At 45.9% G+C, this 22372-nt stretch overlaps 3 protein-coding genes across 3 annotated transcripts; all 3 read right to left on the reverse strand.

Annotated features, from left to right (window-relative positions):
- Positions 1-10058: 10058 nt before the first annotated feature.
- LOC117861070 (probable protein S-acyltransferase 7) lies at positions 10059-14514 on the reverse strand. The gene is made up of 5 exons (XM_034744536.2): positions 14175-14514; positions 11898-12080; positions 11377-11673; positions 10965-11198; positions 10059-10880 (listed from the first exon to the last, which is right to left on the reverse strand). The coding sequence occupies exons 1-5, from the start codon at positions 14268-14270 to the stop codon at positions 10371-10373; spliced, it is 1320 nt and encodes a 439-aa protein (XP_034600427.1). The 5' UTR covers positions 14271-14514; the 3' UTR covers positions 10059-10370.
- Positions 14515-16335: 1821 nt separating this feature from the next.
- LOC117860410 (uncharacterized) lies at positions 16336-19249 on the reverse strand. Its single transcript, XM_034743677.2, has 4 exons — positions 18786-19249; positions 18155-18252; positions 17883-17948; positions 16336-17243 (listed from the first exon to the last, which is right to left on the reverse strand). Exons 1-4 carry the CDS (start codon positions 19175-19177, stop codon positions 16588-16590), a joined length of 1212 nt encoding a protein of 403 aa, XP_034599568.1. The 5' UTR covers positions 19178-19249; the 3' UTR covers positions 16336-16587.
- A 443-nt stretch (positions 19250-19692) lies between these two features.
- LOC140223073 (mitochondrial import inner membrane translocase subunit TIM8) lies at positions 19693-22077 on the reverse strand. The gene is made up of 2 exons (XM_072294497.1): positions 21919-22077; positions 19693-20093 (listed from the first exon to the last, which is right to left on the reverse strand). Exons 1-2 carry the CDS (start codon positions 21949-21951, stop codon positions 19908-19910), a joined length of 219 nt encoding a protein of 72 aa, XP_072150598.1. The 5' UTR covers positions 21952-22077; the 3' UTR covers positions 19693-19907.
- Between the last annotated feature and the right edge of the window lie 295 nt (positions 22078-22372).

Raw genomic sequence — 22372 nt, forward strand, 5'->3', positions numbered from 1 at the left:
GGTTTTTTCATGGATTCCATAAGAAACGGTTCAGTTTTATAGGAGCACCACAAAATAAATCCATGAGCATAATAAAAAGTTTTAAGAGTGGGAAATATCCACGGTATCTTCACGGCGCCATAAAAGGAAGAGATACAGTGGAAAGGGAAAACAAAAGGAACTCATAGGTCATATCAAAGTCATAAGGTAGCATGAGCAGCTTAGCTAGCCGACAAGAACGTTTTCGTACCATTTTTTTTTTGGAACCAAGCCGACATGAAATCGATGGCTCCTACATGTACTGACCGGTGGGGTAGGGTATATAGCTACACAGAAAACATCTGTTCAGTTCTCTCACGAACACTGAAATTAAAGTTGGCTTGATCAATAACAGTTCCGACCACACTGTCGTCCACTGAGTGACCAGCAGCTAACTAGCTGTGGGCTATGAGGCTTGATCTGATTGGAGGAGGAAACATGTAGTGGAATAATGGTGCTCCCATGCTTACAAGCTACTAGCCTGAACAACCCCGTGAATTTGCAGTAGCTTCAGTTACTCTGTACTAGAATGCCATGGCAATGATGAGGAGTGATGCTCCGTCCCTCTCCTGGCTCCTGGTAATAGGGATGTAATTGCTTGCTTTTGGGGTCATGATAGATCTTCTGTGTTTGGCTGTTTCCTGTATTTAGTGTTGAGAGGATATTTTCGTCAATAAATTATGCGAAGAATAAGCTAAGAAACGTTCAGATGTCATAAAGAAACATGGATTTAGACTATATATTTTCAATATCACGTATTTTTTTCTTTACTAGTTAAGACATTTTTACTGTAAATAATATATACTTTATTTCGTGCGACTGCATTTTCGCCTTTTGGATTCAACCTTTTTCTCTCTGTTTTTTTTTTTTGCATCTGAGGAATACCCAAGTGCCAAATCATAGCTCCGCCCTGGCTGGAATAGAACAATTTTGATACCCAACCCAACCTTCTTTTCCACAAAAGAAAATTAAAGATGGATCAAAAAACAAGCTCTTCCCCCTCCCCGCCCCCCCCCCCCCCCCCCCCCCCCCCCCCCCCCATCTTTTCTTCCCAAGAGCCCTAGTACATAAAATTATTTTCCTGCTCTGGGGATTAATTTGTGCATATACAATAGGCTTTCTAGCTAGGTTTCTTTCAGTCTTATAATTTCTACTTGCACAACAAGATCTTGAGGCAGCAACAGTTTTCAGCATTGAAGTATTTTACATGCAGAAACCAAGTTCAGATCGATTTCTAATATCGGTGCGACACCTTGAAAAGAAAACAAATACTTTTCTTGAGGCCATATAAGAGAAGCAGAAATGTCACGTTTTGTTTTCTTATACACAACAGAGATGCTGAAAGTTAATTGATGAGTGGTATTTGTAGTAGCGATAGTTAATCTAGTAAAATTTGGTCCAATGGAAATGCATAGACCTACTACGAATATCTTTTCTTAGAAGCTGCTTTCCCAAGAGAATGGATTTGGTCAGAGTGATCCAATAAGGCATGCAACTGGCCTCCATTTTTATACTGATCGATTTCCTAATCTTACTATATGAATACGTATATCTCCATTAGTCAATAAATACATGGAAACCAAAATGTTCTACGTCAATAAATATTCAGGGACACCTCAATGGTGTTCAAGCAATTGGGTAGCTTGCAAGCCAAAGCCAAGAAGTTAACACACGCTTTCAGCTGCAATTTTATTTTTTAAAATAATATTATGGGCTATCGCTGTTGCAATATCGCCTAATAAGCTTGAAGATGAGTTATACCTTAGCAATGTTGTCTTTCTTTTTTTCCTTGAAGCTTTCTCGTCCATACCAATATTCCAACTTAACATCCAGTTTGAGAAAAAAATGGTGTGAAATTTGATGTTTGCTTGTGCCAGGATGGTTTATCAGGTTGTTGTTCTCCATTTCAAAATTAGGCAAGATAGGATGGTTAGTTCTCATCATGCCATTATCAACCTCCACTTATTCAAAAGACATATGCGTGAATATGCACCCATTCTAAATAAGCTAGAGGATGCAAACCGGTTATCCTATCTTGTCCAAAAATGCAAAAAGATAACTGGATGTAGAGACTCTAGACAAACGGCACCTAGTTTGACCTTGTTGCACATGCGCTGTAATAAAAAGTAAAAAAGTAACAAACTGTTAGGCAGCTCCTACTTTGCTTGTGTAAAACTACCAAAAAGACAGGTGTGGCTTCGGTGACGTTTACTTCTCTGCGTTTTCTTCTTCAGATGGTTATTTTTTGTTGATAAGGATAAACAAATGTTACTTAATTTTGGGATTTATAAGTCGGTTCAGTTCTCACAGGAATTAAGAAATTTTCTTGAGTTCGAAATGAGGCCTAAACAAGCGACTTATACATACTTACAATTAGCCCTATATATGCATGAGGGCCATGAATTAGAATATCAACGAGATTTTGAGATGAAGCCATTAATCTACCCACTTTTTGCTAACTTTTTCTAGTGCAGCCAGCTACATTTACCCCCATCATGAACCTGGAGACTGAAAGGTGTGGTGCCTGTGCACACAGTACAATGGCTCCCGGATGGAAAAGACAGGCGCACAACACAAAGGAGCAGCACTCCATTATCTGTCTGGTCAATGGTGCAGGCAGCTTAGCCGGAATTCAGCTTCTGTTGCTCGTTCAAGAACAGCAAAAGAGATCCCAAGCTTGATAGAGTATCTGGGTGTGCAAACAATGCTGGTTTTATTTGTAATGTTTACTGATACAGCAAAATAGATTCGACGATGATTCTTCGATGCTAAGGTGTTCGGTCAAAAAAAAAAGGAATCGTATTTTTACAGTTTTTTTTTGAAAAAATAATCAGATTTCCTACAAGAAATGAAGCATTTGCATTGTCAGTATATGATTCTGATTGATGGAGATGGTCTCCACGAGGTAATAACCCTTTTTAGAGGCATGTCAAAGTGGCCAAAAGCCTTGTGTAAAGTAAAAGAAAGCATAGGTTGACCGAGTGATTTGACAGCAGGCGCCTCTTCGTAACCATGAACACAAAAGCTGATCTGGCAGTCCACTCCACTTTGGCATACTGGCATGCATGGGGCCACATCCTCAGCTTAAGGGCCATCTTTTGCACTTTGATGCCATTGCAGGAAAGGAAGCAAGGATGATCATTCCAGTCACCTTTTTGGCACTTGGCATGAATGGAGAACAGCACTGCCGGAAAAGAAGCAGGGCGATCATTCCAGTCACCATGATGATCAAGCAGGATCTCCCTTGTTAATAGTACAGTAATACATACAACAACATCTAAGTATAATTCAGTATACACATACAGCAACTGTACGTTGTGCTGCAGACATTTCAGTGTACATTCACTTTACATCTCACAGTACATTCAGTACTGGGTCTTTTCTCTTCTCTTCTCTTTGAGACTAGAGCTTTGTCTCATTTTCGGATCCTGGGGTTGAAATTGCAGTTGCCGGCTGGAGGCACACCTCTTTGAAAAAGGTGTGCTGCCTGTGATTATTCAGTTTGGGACATTTGCATGCAAGTTGACCAGAAAAAGTTGGTCCCTGAGAAGTACGTATTAGAACGGGGAGGATTTAGAATCTGCAGGATCCAGAAGACCATAACTCTATAGCCACCAAGTGACAGAACAGCCAGCTGAACATCTCAATCATCAGCAGCTGGGCCACTACAGCTAGCTGCTTCAAATAAGTCAATGCAGATTGCAGACATCGTAATCATGGCCCAATCAAGCGGTTAAACCGCGATCAGTTTCAGAAACCCCACGAGCCGAAAAGAATCGGCACTACCTTTCTTTTGCCAAAATGGCTCGAAAGATTGAGCTGCACGGAAACCCAAGATCAAGACCTCCATGATCAAGACTTGGAGGGTGTTTGGGAGCACTTCACTCCAACTTTTTCAACTCCATTCCACTAACTCGATGCCAAACACGTCCAGCTGAACTGGCTGGCTGGGATATGTGGCTATACATCGCAACCCAGGTTGAACTCACTTTTGACTTGAATCTAGGTGCCTACTTTCAATCACCTCTTTTTTTTAACAATAAGTCAAATTCACTCCTCGTGAACTTGTTGGTGCATCTAACCACCAAGGTTCCGATTACTTTTCAACTCGAATCCAGGTGCCTAGGTTATAGCTCCTTTTTTTTCTTGCTTATCAGACCCAGAGACAGACTACCTGACAGTGGCTTAATTGACCTGCATTAACCATGAACAGATACAATGCAACAAGAAGCACTCTTCAGCTGCAAGTAACCCTGGTAGATCCATGGGTAGTGGGGTGGTAATGCTGTACCCATTAATTTGCTGAAGATGATGAACAGATCGTTCCGGCGTGGGATAAGAGATGCTCAGCGCGGGGGCAACTTGGGTGGTTGGGCCGATGCCTGCAGCCAATTTTACCACTAGTGGCGCCCTGGGACTGGGAGGCGATCGATTAGGGGACCCTTTTCCCTTTACCCTTTCTATCGCATCTGACCCTGTTGGCACCATTGCCATTGCAAGCACCACGGCAGCATCGTCCAGTGAGAACGGCACACACACCCGTATCTCAATGTCTCTCTCGCAGATGCATCCGAGCCATCGTGCATGAAATGATCAGTGTATCCCCAGCAACGCAACGCAACGCAACACAACACAAGTTGACCAATGTTACCGGCCTGGGATAGGATCAGGGCCACTATCCTAGCTACTACCTAGCTAAGTGCATGTACCGCATCCGGCGGATCGAATCCAAGAACCTTTAGTTTGGAGGAGAGGATCATCAGATCATGGCATGCTTGGAAACAACGCGTGAATTTCCCGGGAATTTTGCTGAAACATGCAGCTACATACACTTACACAGTTAGTTACACATGATCAGGAAACTGTACTTCAGTTCAGAGTTCAGAGCACTTGATTTACTGTATGTAGTGCAAATTAGGCACCGAAAACTCAGAGCAGGCTGCCTGATCATTTGCAACAGTGGACAGCACACACATATTGGGCCCTTCTGTGTAAGCTCAGTGGCGCAATGTCACGCGCCATCTCGGTGGTCTGGCTCCTCCTCTGCTACTCGGGATTCAGACAAGATGATGGCACGACCACCAGTTGGGTTCTTCTCTGAATTTTACAAGCCCCAGCTTGCATTCGCAGTTGCAGGTATGGACCCAGACAGGAGGACGGGAGCACGGCCACCGTGCGGCCATCACACCCAGAAAATCAAAGCATGCATGGCTCTCCTCTTCCTCCTCCGAATCGGAGGCGATCGACACCGGACGGCCAGAGAACCCTAGCTTTCGCCCTGCACTGCATCTGCGGTCACCGAGATTCAGGGTGCAATGCCGACGCGCTGCTGATCTAGCCATTGCTCCCTTCCGGATCGGCGACCCAGGCCTCTAGAGGGTAGCTAGAGGGGTCTTGAGCAGCGCAACTCCATTATTTTTGCAGGTCTCGTGCGTGATCTTATCCCTGCAACGACGGCGTGGTGCGGCCGATGTGGCCACTTACATGCTCTGGTTTTGTTCATATTTCTTTGATCGAGCAGCTGCATGAGGGCACTGACTGATTCATTGATGGATCCATGCATTATTGCAGGCCGAGCAATGCTGCTGTTGCGTGTACGAGGTTTCAGGAGGTGGCCGGTGTTGGTACGTGGCCGAGCTGGTGATGGGTGATGGTGTCATGTGGTGGGGGCATGCAGCGTAGTTGCGTCGTCTAGTCAAGAGCTGTTAGGCGAGCCTGCCAATCGTGGAGTGCCCAATCACACGGGAACAGGATATATACTCCCCTCCACTTCAAAAGTTTTTTTTTTAAAAAAAGTTCGTATAGACATAAAACAGGACTGTATACAATTTTTTCCTATGATATGATGCACTACGGGTTTGTGGTGGCCCACTTTTTCTTAGAGCTCGACAAAAAAATTGTTGTTGTCGGATTGGATACAATCTAACCTAACAAATGGTGGTGAGGGTTTATTTCTAGATTCATATGTTTTGTGTCAAACTGTCAATGGTTGTCCTTTTTCAATGAGGTAGTATCTGAGCCATTTTTCCGGTGAGTATACATTAGCATGCATGCTGTCATTGTCAGTATTAGGAATAGGTCAATTAACATTTTTCTTTCTGGTACTTGTACATATCCTAAAGCACAACTTTATGTCACATATAAAGCTACAAATTTCTTTTGCAATGTGGTTTCGCATGTCTCTTTGAGTGCATATACCTCCCATGCATTACTTTGAAGCAGTATTTCCTCGAACGCATGATTTCCTCCCATGCTTTGAAGCAGTATTTGCAGATTTGCCTTGGGTTTCGATTGTTTGTCAAGTCACCTTTGCCCATGTGGCATCAGTGCAGATGGCCCCAGGTGTTATTTACACAAGTGGCGACATAAACTAAATCGACGTGGAGGTTATTTAGAATGACAAATCGTCATTAAATCTTTGAAATGGGCACTGCAGAGTTCATGGCAGTGCACTTTTTCTTAGAGCACCCGAGGAAAAGCTTTCAAAGTGGCGAATAAACAGTGTTGGAAACAGCTTATCACTAGATTCATCTGCTTGGTATCAATGGTGGTTGTGCTTACCAATAAGAGTATCTAGGGGCACTTTCTGGTTAAGGTAGAATGCTGTCATTGTCAGTGTTAGGACTTAGGAGTGGGTCAATTAGAATCTCGACCTATACAATCCTTACAGCTAATCACATATATCTAGCAAAAATCCTGTGTCAGAAGTGCCTTTTTGAAATGTGGTTTTTAGCATGTGTCCTTGACTGTACCAGCCCTAGCCACTCGACCTGGCACCCTGGCAACGGATTTCAAAAGGTGAAAAATAAAGGAGAGACTCTGCAGGCAAGGCATCGTGGCAATTTTAACCTAGATTTATGGCGATTTTCCATTAAAGCACTTGTAAAAGCTAGGTGGAGGCTTTGTAGCTCAGCTCATACTAGCGAGCGCTTGCAACGTTAATCGCAAAGAAAGGATGATGAAAAGTACGGCGGGAACATATATTCTGTAGTAACTGAATCCCATGCATGCATAGTCCTTAGTAATCTCGCTATCAAACTTTATTTTGCTGGTAGCGATAGTCTTCGGCCACTTGGGTGACTTGGACATGTACGCCTCCAAAACCCCCCAAAAATATAGAGAGAATGAAGCCAGGTGAAAAGGCAGGCAATTTTGTCGATGCTGCTCTCCATTGTCTGCCCCGGCAAAGGCAAAGGAGAGGAAGCTTCTTCCTTCATTCCTTGTTCCGTTTAGGGCCTGCTTGCATTGTCATGGAACGACATTGACATGAACCGCGTGGTCCGTATTTCACGCGGAGAGCACTGCTACGTGTACAAAACACTATGCGCTACGTTACTGCTACGTGGCCACTCACTGCATGCAATCGATTCCATGGTGGCTCACGAACGCAACAGGGTGGCAAGGTTTTGATGGCGCCACTTGCATTGCATCCCTGATCTGGCTGACATGTGGGTCCCACCTGGACCCTCGCAGCCGGCCGACCGGGTCTCGTCGCCGTGGCTGGGGAAGATATATCGAGCACCAAAACCGTGGAAAAAGACAAGGGTGGAAATCATGCATGGGGAACAAGAAAGTGCAAGGCCTGTCGTATAGGCAACTCAATTCACCAGTTAAAACAGTGTGCACAGTATGGCGGTATGGTATGGTGGTATAGTAGCAAACCCCAGCTTCGATTCCAGCCATGCCAAGCACCCCAGCGCATATCCTGGGGGATCCATCGCTTTTGCTTGCTGGTGCGTCGCGGCCAGATCGAGCGGCGCCCAACTCCGATCCCCGATCCGGCCGCGCCGCGTGCAAGCAAGTTGCAGCCGCGCGCCTGGCTAGCTAGTTGGTCACTTTGCCTACCTGCTGCTGCTTTGTTGGGCGCTGTAGTGTAGCGGCAGCTAGCTGTTGCTCACTCCGGAGTCCAGCTAGCTTCGCTTCGCACTTCACTACTTGCGGCACCTGCCGTGTGTGCTTCAACGTACGCATCGGCTGTGACTAGGCTGCCTCCCCACTTTTGCATGCCCTAGGCACGCCTCTTGCCAGTTGCCACTAGCAAGCTAAGGTGTCTGTTGTAGTAGGCTAGTGCAATCTGCACCGGGGTCGTGCGAATCTTCGTTCCCGTGTGCGCGTCTCGCAGTAGGGAAACATCATCGATCGCAAATTAAAGAAAGATTCATGAAACATGCGAGTTTTATTTGCTCCATCCTATCTGGTCTAGCTGCTAGCCGCCAATAATGAAGCTGTCCAGATCGTGGATAAAGCAACAAAAACCACCAATATTTTCATTGTACCGTTATTAAAACGGACTTTCCTCTTATCTGATGATCCTGTAAAATGATGTGCCATAAAATTTAATGCTAATGAAACTAGCATGAAACCACTGGCCTAACGACAACGACACTCAGTGCACGAGGCGAGGAAAGTTAATATCCGAATCCACCGTTGTGTCGTCTCAAGCTGGAGCCTGGAGGGCATGCATTGGCAGCCATATAGATCATCATGTGCATGCATGCAGCCGCATCTTGCATTGGTCGACCGATCCGCAGCTGCGTCTAGCTAGCTACCTAGCCACCATCATCTGTACTGTTCATCTCAGTTGCAATGTTGCATCCATCATGCATGGCATGGCATGCGTGCGCGTCTTTGGTCCTGATCGATGATCGTCAGGTACGGCACGGTGTGGTCGGCCGCGGGCGCTGGTCCAGTATTATTCTATCGGCTCGCTCCGGCCGGCCGGCCGGCCGGCTGCCAAAGCAAGCAACCAGCCATAGCTTGTGCTTGTCCGGCCGGTGCATGGTACGTACAGGTACGGGGCTCGCGTTGGGCGGCTGGATCACTCAGATGTAGGCGACCTCACCCACCAGGGCCACCACGCACGCACGGACGCACCTACCCGATCAGATCAGACGTGACGGCCGAGTGCACCACTGGGAGACCACCCACCGCCGGCACTGCATGCAGATGATGATGCAATCCGCCTCTCCTCCAGCCGATCCTGTTCCTACATCCAAGCCACCACGACGACGAGCTAGCTAGCAACCCCCGTGCCGTGGTAGCTGCGAGTGCGATGACGAGCTGCGTCCAGCATGTCGACCCACATCCACCCATCAATAATTGGACGGTCGGTCATCCAGTCCACATGTCGCAGCGGCAGCAGCGGCGCTGACGGCCGGCCGGCCTCACTGGACGAGGCACGCCGGGCCGGCCGGGCAGGACTGGAGGACATCGATCGAATCCACTGGTGCCTGCTCTGCTACTAGTACAATTATTGGCCCAATCTTACTGGGACTCTGGGAGTGGGAGCACAGCGAGTGCGTTTACCCAGTTGCAATTCAGTCTGTCCGGCCATGGGTACCCTGCTGCAAGTTCATTTTTTTTTATTTACAAAAAATGGCAGAGCACATTGTTGAGGCCGTGCATCGTCTCCCATTTTTTGTTTCATTTCATTAGCTCTGGCTGATTGCAGCGTTCTTCAGTGATTGGCAAGCCCACAAGTCTTTTCAGTCAATTGTGGCATTGCATCTGCATTCTACTCCTAGCAGAGACTGCGCCCGGCAACCAACTTGCCCGCCCGCCACGCAACATACAAACTAGCGACCTGCAATGCAAACAGTTCCCCTACCAATCATGTGCAACTTTCCCTTGAACTCACACAGGCAAAAGATTCTTCTGTAACATTCATGCCCAGTGTTGCAAATTGCAATGCAATGACAGAGTACTATGGATGTGTGTTTATCATTTGGTTCATGTATGAAATGTTCAAAATAATAATATTTTTTTTATTGGGTGAATTATACCAACCCATTCAGAATGAAGCCATCCCACTTAATACATTATTCTACTTAATAAGAATGAATCATACGATACAAGAAGTACACCACCGTTTAAGATTATCCATGCATGCATGAGTGGTGCATGTAACCAATGGTGTTAGCACACCCTGTATGAACCAGAATGAGAGCGAGCTTCACAAGTTCCAGGAGCAGATCGTATACAAAGAGCCAAGCTGGCTACTCATCAATGGCACCGGGATGACCACAGTAAGGCAAAGGGCGTGGCAAACCAAACACAGCATTTGTTGCAACCTGATAATTTTAGTTATATACAGATACACATCATCCGAACCGGGCGGGAGCTTAAGCTCGTCGGCTACTTTCTTAAAACACCAAACAAACAACAGCAGCTGGGCTCCGATGCGCTACCAGGGGATGAGACACACAGCAGCAAGCGTGCTTACAATTACACTGATCCAGGGCGTTACCTGGCACACTGGATAACACATGGCAGTTCGCTTTGAGACATGATCAATAAACACCCACTCGACGCACAACTGAAACACACCGTAGTTTTTTTTTCAGTTTTTTGGGCTAATGTGTGCCAGTCCGGGCAACGCTGTTGCCACCGTCAGCTTCCAAACCAAAGGCAGCCATGGAGGCTTCAAATTCGTCTGTGCCTCTGCGAACCCAACTTGACTCCCTCGAATGCATGCCAGCTCGGCCATCCACAAACTCTGCTGGAAGTTCATCTCTGCTCATATCTGGGGATGCATGGGCTATTCTGCCCTCTTTCTCCTCAAACATGCCACCAAGGCCTGCTTCCAAGTCCCTGATGTCAGCTGCTGTCCTTGGCTCGTCCCAAGGCACTGGCTTCCTGCCCATTTCGAGATCTCCAATAGGCTTCCCCATGTTGGGGCTCATGAAACCTCTAGACTGTGAGCGCGTTTGTTGCAACCCTTGCTCTACTGTGACCCTTGCCCGGAAATTGTTCTTGGAAGGGGGAATAGCAGTGCAGAATATCTCTAGGAAGTTGTTCAGAATACCTCTGTTATATGGGTTATCGCGCCGATCATAGCGATACCTGAAGTTCTCATATGTTGTCTACACGAAATGTGGTAAAGGATTAGCTATTGAATTGCAGTTGCAGCGTTAAGGAGACAACAATCAGAATGAACCAACACCTACCTGGTTGGTGCTCATCAGATATAAATGGAAGACAGACAGACCACCAACAAACCATACACAAAGAAAGCAGTAGATAATCAGAACAATTGAAGCTGGTGTCTTCGCCAAGGCCTTCCAAATTGACAAATGTTCAGCATTTCTAATCTTGATCACATACACCCAACAGAAGGCAAATACATACAGGCAGAGTAATGTGGTCGAGAATACAAACATGTAGAAGAACCGATAATTACGCTGCACAAATAAGCTGATGGTCAGGCTTAAAAATTAGAAAATTTGTCAAGAGAATTCTAAAAAAACAAAAAAAGTACCAGGAAAGAGTAACTCTGAATATCAATTCAAGTATACGTGCACAGGAAGCTTCTATGATAAGGACGCCTATAAAAACTGTTAGTAATCTTGAATAACTTACCAGTCCTATGCACTGGCCAACCCACGGGCAGTGATGATCAAAACGTTCCACACAGTTATTGCAAATAGAACAGTGTGAGCACCGAGGTGGTCGGTACAGCATGCAGGTATCACAGTATTTGACCCTTACACTGATTCCATTTACAATAACTTCCCTTGTACGAGGCAAACGAAATTGTTGTGGAGTCTGACCTCCAGATTCATTGACCCCATCAATGGATTCAGGTTCAGGAGGATGAGTATTACGAGGTATTATACCAGGATCTCTACCAGAGGTACAGAGAAGCAGCGTCAAATCCTAGAAAAAGAAAAGAAGTTCAGTTACTTGTGCACCTTGTAAAATGCAGATTTCCTTGAAAAAAGGACACGTAGAAACTCATCAGCAAGCTAAGTGAGCTAAATGAAAGTGCAGACTAGTAAGCACAAGAAAAGTGTCATTTTAGGGGATAAGTAATGGCTAAGGATCAACTGCTTATGATATGTAGTAAATATATGTATTAGCAATGGCAGTAGTATGCTTACATAGACGGTGAAGACAACCACCACTATCATCACTGAGATGCCCCAGCTATCGGGAAAATCATTCATGAGATGCCTTGCAACAAACACACAAAAGGCAACCACAGGTGCAATAATGAGGAACATAGTGAGAAACACAGATCTCACATCAGGCCCAAATATGAATCTTCCCTGCAAGAAGAATTCCTGCAAATAGCAAAGAGAACTGTGAGATGCCGTCAACGAAGTTCGAAAACCCAGTCACAAGAAACCACAGTAAACTTGAAATACTTGTTTGCGCATAAATTCAGACACTTTTTTTGGAAAACCTTGTGTTCACTCTGACTCCGTTAGCTAACTACAGAATGGACCACTAGATAGGCAGTGGGGCAAATATCCCATATTTGGTTGAGAACTCAAAATAAAGAAAAAGCATAGTATTTTCACAGTTCAGATTGGTAAGGGTTGCCAAAATGGAAATGAGCTATCAAAGATACAGAAGTATGCCCTTGACCAATGACAACTTATGATTACTACAGTTCAAACTTGTGAAAACACATCATACTTTCAAGCCAAAGCCCAAAAGTACACGGAATAAAAACTAATATATCCTGATGCTACTGTTCATGAAAATATTAGCATTAGCCAGAACAACTGTTGATCCTCCGGTAGATGCAAGGGTCAGTTTTGAACAATGCCAAATGATCAATGAAAAGCTACAAAACTGTAACCGAAGATTTGAAACATGTAAAGAACAAATGGTGTAGATCCATAGAGGTCTGATCTTGATGCACCATGCTCTGACCCAGTGAATTCGTGTGGTTCCTACCTGCCTACAGGTCCAGCCTATTACCTGCTTTTCTGGTTTCTTCATTGATGGCAATATGCCGACCTAAGGGATCAGGGTACAACAAAAGGCTGAGGATAGTTCATATGAGGAACTCAAACAGTGATCTGAATTGAGATCGTCATGAGGCAGGCTTTATCGTTCGAATTTTGTACAGCTGCCCATTTCATTTTCATGTAAAAACCTCATAAATCATTTCAAAGTCCCAACTACAATACGAAGAAGACCCCAACATTTATTACAGATCGATGCGATTGCAATCGTTAAATTGCAGTTGGTGTGTCAGTAAAAAAGAAATAAGTTCAACTGCAATCTATTGAACACCCTGCTCACAGAAGTATTCTACTCTTATAACTCAGAACAGTGAACACAGCATGGCATTGAGAATTTCTCACAATGGTTGGGTATAACTATGTGAATGATTGGGTATAACTATGTGTGTCCTTCCACCCCCCCCCCCCCCCCCCCTATTGGTAGCCCACATCTCAGACATGGTAAGAGCTAACAGAATAGTTCAGGACTTCAACTACTAACCATTTCCTAACTACCGGAAACACCAAAACATATAAATTAGAAACCATAGAACTAGAAGTCTGATTTTGATGGACCATGCTCCGACCCAGTGAATTCATGTGGTTCCCACCTGCTTACTTTGCTGGTTTCCTCCTTGCTGGCAATATGCCGACCAAGGGATCAGGGTACAACAAAGGCTGAGTATAGTTCGCGTGAGGACTAAGGAACTCAGAAACCATGACCTGAATTGAAATTATCATGTGGCAAGATTTATCGTTCGAATTTCGCACAGATGCCAATTTCATTTTCAAATAAAAAATGAATAAATAATTTCAAAGTTACAGCTGGGCAACATGAAGAAGATCCACTATTTATCACAGGCCAATGAAATCGTTAAATTGTGGCCAGTGTATCAGTTAAAAAAAACAAGTCCAACTGAATTGAATATTGAACGCCCTGCTCACAAAAGTATTCTTCTCATGTAACTAAGTATGAGTTAAAAAAACAAGTCCAACTGAAATTTATTGAACGCCTTGCTCATAGAAGATTCTTCTCATATAACTAAAAACAACGAACACAGCGTGATGCTAAGAATTCCCCTCAATGGCAGGCTATAACTATGTGAACGATTGGTGTATCCTTTAGGAAGAGCTCACAGAATAGTTTAGGACTTCAACAACTAACCATTTCCTGATTACCGAATATACCAAAACACAATGTAAGCACGCGAATCCCTCTATTCCAGCCAGTATCCCCCAATTTGCATCACAGGAACTACTGCAATAACATGAACCGGGCCCATTAAATTTCGCCTAATCAAGCAATTGCCCAAGCAATCCAGCCAGTAACCGCAGGCTCGACCAACAGATTACAATTGCAAAAACGCCTCCCAGATCACTGCAGATGAAGGGAGGAGGAGGGGGCGGGTAGCGATTTCTTACGTTGCTTCCCCGCCAGACCTGGTAAACCCTAGGCTGCTCGCCGGCGGCCGCATCGCCGCGGCCACCAGCGTCGCCGGGAAGCGGCGGCACGTACATCCCGCCGCCGCAAGGGGCAGGAGCCCTAGATCAAGCTCCCCCCGTACTCCTCCCCTACGGCCGCACCGGCCAACCGACCGAAGCCCTCCCCCCGAGCGAGGCCTCCCCGACGCGACGTAGCGCGACGTCCCCCGGCGAGGAGGGGCGCTGGGGCGGAGTCGTGCGGCGGCGTCGGACCGGACGCGGGCCGCGGGGCGGGCGCGGAGCGTGGGGGAGGGAGGGAAGGAGGGGAAAGGTGGGTGGGAGGTGGAGGAGGGGGTCTTCGGGTTAGGTCGGGGTGGGCTCTCCCTCCTCTCCTCCTCGCTCTCGAGTTGGCTGGCGTTGGGACGTGCGCGCGTGTCGTCTCTCGTCTGGCCTGTGTCTCCGCCTCCGCGCGCGCACGGGGACGGCCTCGGGGTGCGCGTAGCAGTTGGCTGGGGCAGTGCAGGCGCAGCTGGGGCGGTGGGCCCGGATGTTTTCTAGGGTCGTGGACCGAGGTCCACACAGTTGGGCCTGGGCCGAGAATTAAGGGGTGTTTGGGAACACCCCGTTAAAATTTAACACCTATCACATCGGTTGTTGAATACTAATTAGGAGTATTAAACATAGGTTAATTACAAAACTAATTGCACAGATGGAGTATAATTCGCGAGACGAATCTATTAAGCCTAATTAGTCCATGATTTGATAATGTGGTGCTACAGTAACCATTTGCTACTGATGGATTAATTAGGCTTAATAGATGTCTCGCGAATTAGCGCAGGGTTCTGCAATTAGTTTTATAATTAGCTCATGTTTAGTCCTCCTAATTAACATCCAAACATCCGATGTGACACTGTTAAAGTTTAACACCTCGTATCCAAACACCCCCTTACAAAGTACCTATCTAGCCGATGGGCCCCATGCAGCGCAAGTTTCACTTATCTGAACAGGGATTGGTCCTCATGTACTGAGTGGAACGCTGAATGAATCACCATAAACTACATAATTTTAGCAGAAATAGGCCCTCTTTGGCACGTCTTCGCCATCGAAGCTCCCGCGAAACCCGCTCTCTGTAGCCTTCCGATGGAGAGGAGGCAAAAAAAAAAGCTCCCCGCGGCTTCAACCCCATCTCCTGAGATCCTCGGCAAAAATGCCCCCGCCCGAGCGATGCTCATCAACGGTGCATGCCAAGGAAGCGTGGCGGCAGCGGAGATGCGATGCGCGATGTAGAAAGAGCACAACGGGGAAGTAGTATGGCGCGTGGGGTAGATGCGGCGCACGGCCGGCGATGGAGAAGGAGGGTGAGGGCTAGGCGCGGTGCAGCCTTGTGCTTGAGCGCATCCGCTCGCTCCGTCAGCCACCAGCGTGGCCGCACGGCCCAGCGTGGGTGCGAGCTGGGGGCAGCGATGAAGGAGCAGCAATATCACCCAGCTGGGAGAATGGAACTACGGCGGCGAATTAACAGTAGCAACACCCGAGCAGGCGGATAACAATGAAAGCGGACCAGGAGTAAGAAGCAGAGCCTGGCGTGAAGGATGAGGACGGGATAAGGCCATGACTCATGAGTAATGGATAAGGCATGAAAAAAGAAGAAAAAAAAGAAGAGAAAAAAAGGAAAGAATTATTGATCTAATCATATATTTACTAATCAATTTTATTTTAAATGAAATAACATATAAATTATTAGTTAATTATATATATCAACCTACTCAATATTGGTTAATCTAATTTCTATTCATTATTTTTTTCATTTCATACTAGAAATCACATTATAATTGAGGGCAAACATATACTCATGCGTACATCCAAATCACATAGCTAAGGGCATAGAGAACATTTGATCTCTCACAGTTACTCCTTAAGATATAGGAGAAGCCGTTTAGCCAAACACTTTCCAAAATAACTTCATCTCTACCAGAAAAGCCGCTCCACCAGAGCAGCCACATCTATTTCAACCACAACCACATCCCTACCAACGATAAACGATCCCATAATCAGTAACAAACTGATTAAACAGCCAACCAATTTATCACACCAAACATCCCAATAACAGTTGGCACAGCAGCAGATAGATGAAGCTTATTATAACAAGACAACTACCTAGTTCAGCAAACAAGGGCAACAAGTGCATTAAGAGCAGCTGTTACATACTAGTATCATCCATAGTTTCATACTTCCAGAAACATCGTTCGACACCCAAGCACAAGTTCAAGTATTATGGGGTAATTAGGCGAATACAGCAACGACAAACCATGAAAATCAGACGGCAACAAGGGTTCGATTTATACTACTGCCCACCATCTTTTCCAAAAGAGTACTCTGGAACAGGGGCGCCTGCATATGCTCATGGTCGTGCTTATTGGTAGTTCGAGTTGCCTCCTTGGCCTGGGTAGCCTGGGCCACCGCCACCGTAGCCAGGATTGCCACCACCTTGGTACGGGGGTGGTGTGTTGGGGTTGCCTCCCTGGTAAGGGGGTGGCGGATTACCACCTTGGTAACCTGGTGCTCCACCTTGGTAGCCAGGGTTGCCACCTTGGTAAGCCTGGCCTGGGTTCCCTTGGTAACCTTGGTTACCGCCTTGATACCCAGGAGGTCCACCTTGGTAGCCAGGAGCACCACCTTGCTGGTAGGGCGGAGCACCACCAGGGGTGTATCCCCCCTGTGGGTAGCCAGGAGCGCCACCTTGCTGGTAGTTTGGCGGAGCACCACCTGCATGAGGTGGTGGTGGCGGCGGAGGCATGTTGCCCTGAGCATGGTGCGGAGGGCCTTCACGTGGTGGCATTTGGTTCTGGCCAGGTGGTGGAGGGCTGTTGTAACCCTGCCCAGGAGGCACATCTCTGTTCTGGAAGTTCTGCATGTTCTCCCTTCTCCTATCAAAGGTCCTTGACCTGTCGAAATTGCGGGGCCTATCATTGCGCCGAGATCTTTCATTGGCACGAGCATTGTTCCTGACCCACTCCTCATGGTATTTGGGATCATAAGGAACAGCTTCCCCATTTATGAAAGGTTCTCCTGAAACAGAAATGGAATATATCAAAAAAATTAGGGACTGGTCAGTTCATTTATTGTCATCACAGAAATGAACATACGCTCAGAATTATAAATATGCTCAAACTCATACAATGAGTTGTCTTAACACAGGAGGACATTGAAAAATGAGCACCAACAATTTGATCACAAACAATGGTTTCAATGAACTGCTATTACAAGTTAGGCTCTTAAATCTGTCTTGGTATTTTTGAACAAGGAGAAGGAAGGAACACATACAAGATGTGTATCACCTAAGCTGATTGGACAGTGATATCCTTAAATCACTCAAGGCTATGGGAATCAAATGTGGGAACATAACAGGCAAGTCATTTAAGTGCAGACAAGCAAAATTTCACAAAACATTCTGGAGTTTGGGTTCAACCAAATAACTTTGGCATGCCATTTACATCTGACACAAATAATGAAGATTCAAATAGCTCAATGTCAAAATCCTACCATTATTTATATTCAACAAGCAACCAACCAACAAAAGTACAACAATCAACAAAAAGAACACAATAAATACCGCTGTCCTTGAATAAATCAGCAGGATTGTTGGACCTGAACAAGAGAACCTTGACTTATTGATCTATATTAAGATAGGAAACATGTTATCATTACCTCCATAGTCCTTATTTTTCACATCCAGGTATGAATCGGGAAGAACCCAGCGGACCTTGGGCAACTCTGCAAATGATGAAGAATCATAAGATCCAAGGAAGAACATTAAATGGAATGTAATGATGAAATTTCCTACTCCCTCCGTCCCAAATTATAGGTCGTTTTGGCTTTTCTAGTTGCATAGATGTTTGTATGTATCTAGCTAGAAAAGCCAAAACGACCTATAATTTGAAACGGAGGGAGTACATATCACTTCATGAGATAAAAAATACCTTTTAGTTTGTAAGAAAGTTCCTCGGATACAAGGGCACCAAACGCAAAGTAATGACGAGTCGACACCGAGTATATCTTTTGCCTAGCTTCTTCCTCACTGAAACATGGAATTAGTTTTAGATGCAGGCACTGTAAAGACAAAATGAACAAGACCTGCATTTTACTTGACCAAAACTTGCACAGATATTACACTGGTATACCATACATATGAAGACTCCTGTGACCTAACAGCGCAAAAGAACAATTGGACCAAATTACAGGCTCAAATCCCAACTTTACTAAATTGGCTTATAAAAAATCCCATCGACCAGAAGCTTCATGGCTGCAGATCAACTACACAAGCTCACACCATGCAGAGAAACAACAAATAGGCCCAATCATACTTTTTACAGAAACTAAAAGACCAAACAATTTTTTTTCTACAGAAATTTACATTAAACACGAACTTGATAAAGCCTGCTGCTAGAATCAATAATACCTAGAGATTCATGAATATTCAAGCAGCAGCGGATCAAACCAGCAATAATTTCAAACAACAATTAATGGAATATCGCCTCAATCTTATCGGTCCCAACAGAAATAGTACATAGTGCAAGAAGTAAACAGAGACATGGATCCGGCGTTAGATACCTCCCGACGACTGAGGCAAGGGTCTCGATGTAGCCCTTGATGATCTCGTCGCGCGTGACGTCGGGGTTGGCGGGGTCGCCTTGGGGCGGCTCCATGACGACGAGCCAGTGCTCGAAGTCGCACCCGTCGAGGAGGATCGTCTCCTTGGGCGGGCGGTTGCTCCAGTTCGGGGACGAGTCCCGCAGCGAGGACGTGGCCGGCTGCGTCGCGAAGCACCGTATCCCCGCACCCGGAGAGGGCGCCGCCGCCGCCGCCGGGAGGAGGCTCGCGGCCGCAGCGAGCGGGCGGAGGAGAGAGGGGAGGCGGCGGGACGACGACGCGGCCGCGGCCGCGGCGGAGAGCGGCGAGAGCGCCGCGCGGGAGAGGAGGAGCGCGCGCGACGCCATCGCCATGGCGGCAGCAAAACCCTAGGAGGGGACGAGTCGGCGGAGATGCGGGAGAGGACGCGGCGGTGGGGAGAGGTGATAAGGGTTTAAGCCGCAGGTCGCGTGAGTGGGTGTGGTGTTATATCGGCGAATGGGGCTGGTTAGTTGGTTTGGGGCCGAAATATCTGGGGAGTCATGGGCCCTGTGGGCTTTCTAGTTCTACAGGGCCCCCGTGAGCTTTCGAATGGCAAATATTGCATTGCTTTGGCCCGTGAAGCTTTCTTCTTTCTATTTGTTCCATGATCATTTTGTCTGTTATAATGTTCAGAGATAAGACAATTCAGCTGGAGCCTGGAATTGTAAGAACGGTTGATCAAAACAAAACATTCTGTATCTGCATAGAATCCTACTAGGCAAATGGAACTGAAGTTGTAATTGTCATGATGCTACACCTAGAAGAGTGTATTTTATCTGTAAGTATATAAATAGTCACTCGGTGGACGCACGAGCAGCATGTTCAGTTCAAGTCAGGGCAGGGGATGTTGAGTTTCAAACAGATCAATCGGACAATCACACCTTAATATATTGCCCAATCAGGCAATAGATACTGGAACTTTGGAAGTACATTAGACTCTCTCTCTCTCTGTCAAAAGATGAAAACCCAGCATCGTTCAATTCAGAGGGTTCGTAGGAAGCTCGGAGAAGAAACTTAAATGGCATATGACAAAGCAACAGCTACGGGCGCCGACACGACACCTCACTGCATCTCGAACCGTTTGGCAATCAGCACGCTCATGTCGAGAAACCTCTGGGCACAGTTGGTCAGGCAGGTTGTTTCCCCCGAGCTGAACTTGCTTCCTGGGGTGCCAGTGATGCATTTGTCCCAGCACACACTTGTCAGCTTGCCCACCATCTCGCCCATCATCGCCTTCTGCTGCTCTTGCTGCAGTGTTACAGAAATTAAGGTAAGAATTTTCCACTCATTTACAGAAGATAACAAAATGCCGAGGCCAGTTCAAATTTACTATCATGCATTCTTGCACAGGAGACAGAGGTTAGGTTAAACGAATGTAAAACGAGATAGCATCATCAAAAAAGTGGTCTTGTTTCTTGCTATGCCATGTTGGACTTGTACCAGATGAAAGTATGGCCAATGCAATCGCACATGCGAAAATATGGATACAATGTGAAATCTGAACATTTGGATTTCTCTAAGCACACAAGCAATGCAATTGAACATGCAAGCAATGCAATTGAACATGCAAATGCAGGGTATTTTAGCTTCCGAACCCTGACTCATGAAGCACAAGAGATACATTAAGCATGCACTGTCGTGAAGTAATGTTCTTACATATTTAGATGAAAAAACATCATCTATATGCATTTGGAGAAGCAGCAATATAATTTGAAATATATATCATCAGTACTAACAGTATGAATTACATGTAATCTTGAGCAGCAAACCAAGGACATGTATGCCAACAATGAATGCTGAATACAGGCATCAAGAACTGCAATCCCATTCCCATATGCAGATAGAGGAAATGATAGACCATGCTGTGGTTCTTATAGGCTATAACATGCAACATATTCCAATATTTAACAAGCTAATTGATTGCTGTGAAGGAAAAAAACAAACAAATGAGAGGAATCAAACGACTGAAATGGTGATACAGCAACAGAGCTAGTGAGGCCAAAGTGAAGCAGGCATCAAGCATGTCTAAGTTGGTGATATGCTATGTTTCTTCATCTGTAAGCAGGACATGAGCTAAATGCCAAAAGAAGGCCTAAAATTAATCTCTTACAGCAGAAGTGGTTAAATTATACGGAGTAGCATCCATCTTAAGGTAACACCTGAAAATCATTATTTTTGCTAACACATCTTTAATGTTCTAAACAACATTCTGCAAACCAACATCGAGGATGGCTAAAAAAGTTCACTGTAGGTCTCTAATTTGCAAGAGCTATTTTGGTTGATTGAAAGTTTCATTAGGTACTAAGGAACCTAATTTTTCAGGTTTTTAGGTAGGACAACCATCCAAACTAACGGAACCAGTAAAGCTCTCCCCTCATTACTATTATAACGTGTTGGCCATTTTCAAAGCTTGCTCTAGGTGCCTGCATCATCCATTATTATGACTGTAGACCTATTGGCATCAAATTTTGGAGTGGTGAGCTCCTAGTACTTTTTTATTGGAGGCAAACTAGCCTGTTTGCACCCTGCAACTAGTGGTAAATTGCATGATTGGTTACTGTGCTAACAGAAAACTCTGATAAAACCATGTATCACCTCCAATCAAAAAGTTAAACTTCATAACCATCTCTAGTCATCACCAAGCAGGCTAGCACACAAGTTGAACAAACCCAGAACTCAACATTAAGAATCTAGCACAGCTGAACAAATTAAGAACTAGGCATGGCCAATCAAACGAAAAGCGCAGAAGCCACAAGCCAGGGATATTACACCGCTGTATCATCCTACATCTTAAGAGGCTTCAGATCCCCAACCAACTGCATCGACAAAGTGTGATCATACGAAGAAATTTAGCATCCCCTACACACAAAACCTTAACGCAGACAACTACAAACAGTTCATCAGAACCTAACGAACCGACGCCCGACCACTACACCAGAATCTAATAAATCAATGACCGAGTAAATCAACAGCCACATGTGCCCAGATACAGCAGAACTCGCGCCTTCCAGGGCAACAGCAACAGCGCACGCCTACCAGCACCGGATGACGAGCGGGAGAAACAAGTTCTCACCTGGAGGAATCGCTGCATCTCGGGGTTATCCATGGGCGCCTCTCTCTCTTCCTCTCCTAAAACCCTAGCTCTGTTCTTGCTTGCAGAAGGGGGACGGGGAAAATTGGGGAGGCGGCGGCCGCCGGCTAGTAGTATTATTGTACTCGTTGATGACCGATGAAGCAGTCTCCACTTCTTATTGGGCCAAACCCATCGAGTTGAGTCAGTTGACCCAACCAAGCAAAACGGCCCACGTACCTTCGGGGTTTTGCGGCCCGTTCTCAAACTCGGCCGCCAGCCCGCCACGGAGCAAAATTGCCGACCGCCAGACAGAATATTCGTTCAGCTCAAACGGAATATGCTTCGGCATAAACCCGCGCCGCGGCGGAACATTCGGCGGGGCGTCACCGTCACAGTCGCGTCGCTCGGCCCGGCGGCGGCGGGTGCGGGTCTAAAAATGTTTCAAAAAAGCATG

The sequence above is a fragment of the Setaria viridis genome, chromosome 6 (genome assembly GCF_005286985.2).
Source record: "Setaria viridis chromosome 6, Setaria_viridis_v4.0, whole genome shotgun sequence".
NCBI lineage: Eukaryota > Viridiplantae > Streptophyta > Magnoliopsida > Poales > Poaceae > Setaria > Setaria viridis.

Excerpts from the sequence above, each read along its gene's own strand:
- LOC117861070 (XM_034744536.2), bottom strand. The coding sequence starts at position 14,270 with ATGTACGTGCCGCCGCTTCCCGGCGACGCTGGTGGCCGCGGCGATGCG. Across the intron at positions 11,199-11,376 it reads TTGGCCAGTGCATAGGACTG|CGTAATTATCGGTTCTTCTA; the intron begins GTAAGTTATTCA and ends TTATTTGTGCAG. Across the intron at positions 10,881-10,964 it reads ATCTGATGAGCACCAACCAG|ACAACATATGAGAACTTCAG; the intron begins GTAGGTGTTGGT and ends CATTTCGTGTAG.
- LOC117860410 (XM_034743677.2), bottom strand. The coding sequence starts at position 19,177 with ATGGCGATGGCGTCGCGCGCGCTCCTCCTCTCCCGCGCGGCGCTCTCG. Across the intron at positions 17,949-18,154 it reads ACTTTCTTACAAACTAAAAG|AGTTGCCCAAGGTCCGCTGG; the intron begins GTATTTTTTATC and ends CATCATTTGCAG. Across the intron at positions 17,244-17,882 it reads GAAAAATAAGGACTATGGAG|GAGAACCTTTCATAAATGGG; the intron begins GTAATGATAACA and ends TTTCTGTTTCAG.
- LOC140223073 (XM_072294497.1), bottom strand. The coding sequence starts at position 21,951 with ATGGATAACCCCGAGATGCAGCGATTCCTCCAG. Across the intron at positions 20,094-21,918 it reads AGATGCAGCGATTCCTCCAG|CAAGAGCAGCAGAAGGCGAT; the intron begins GTGAGAACTTGT and ends GTAACACTGCAG.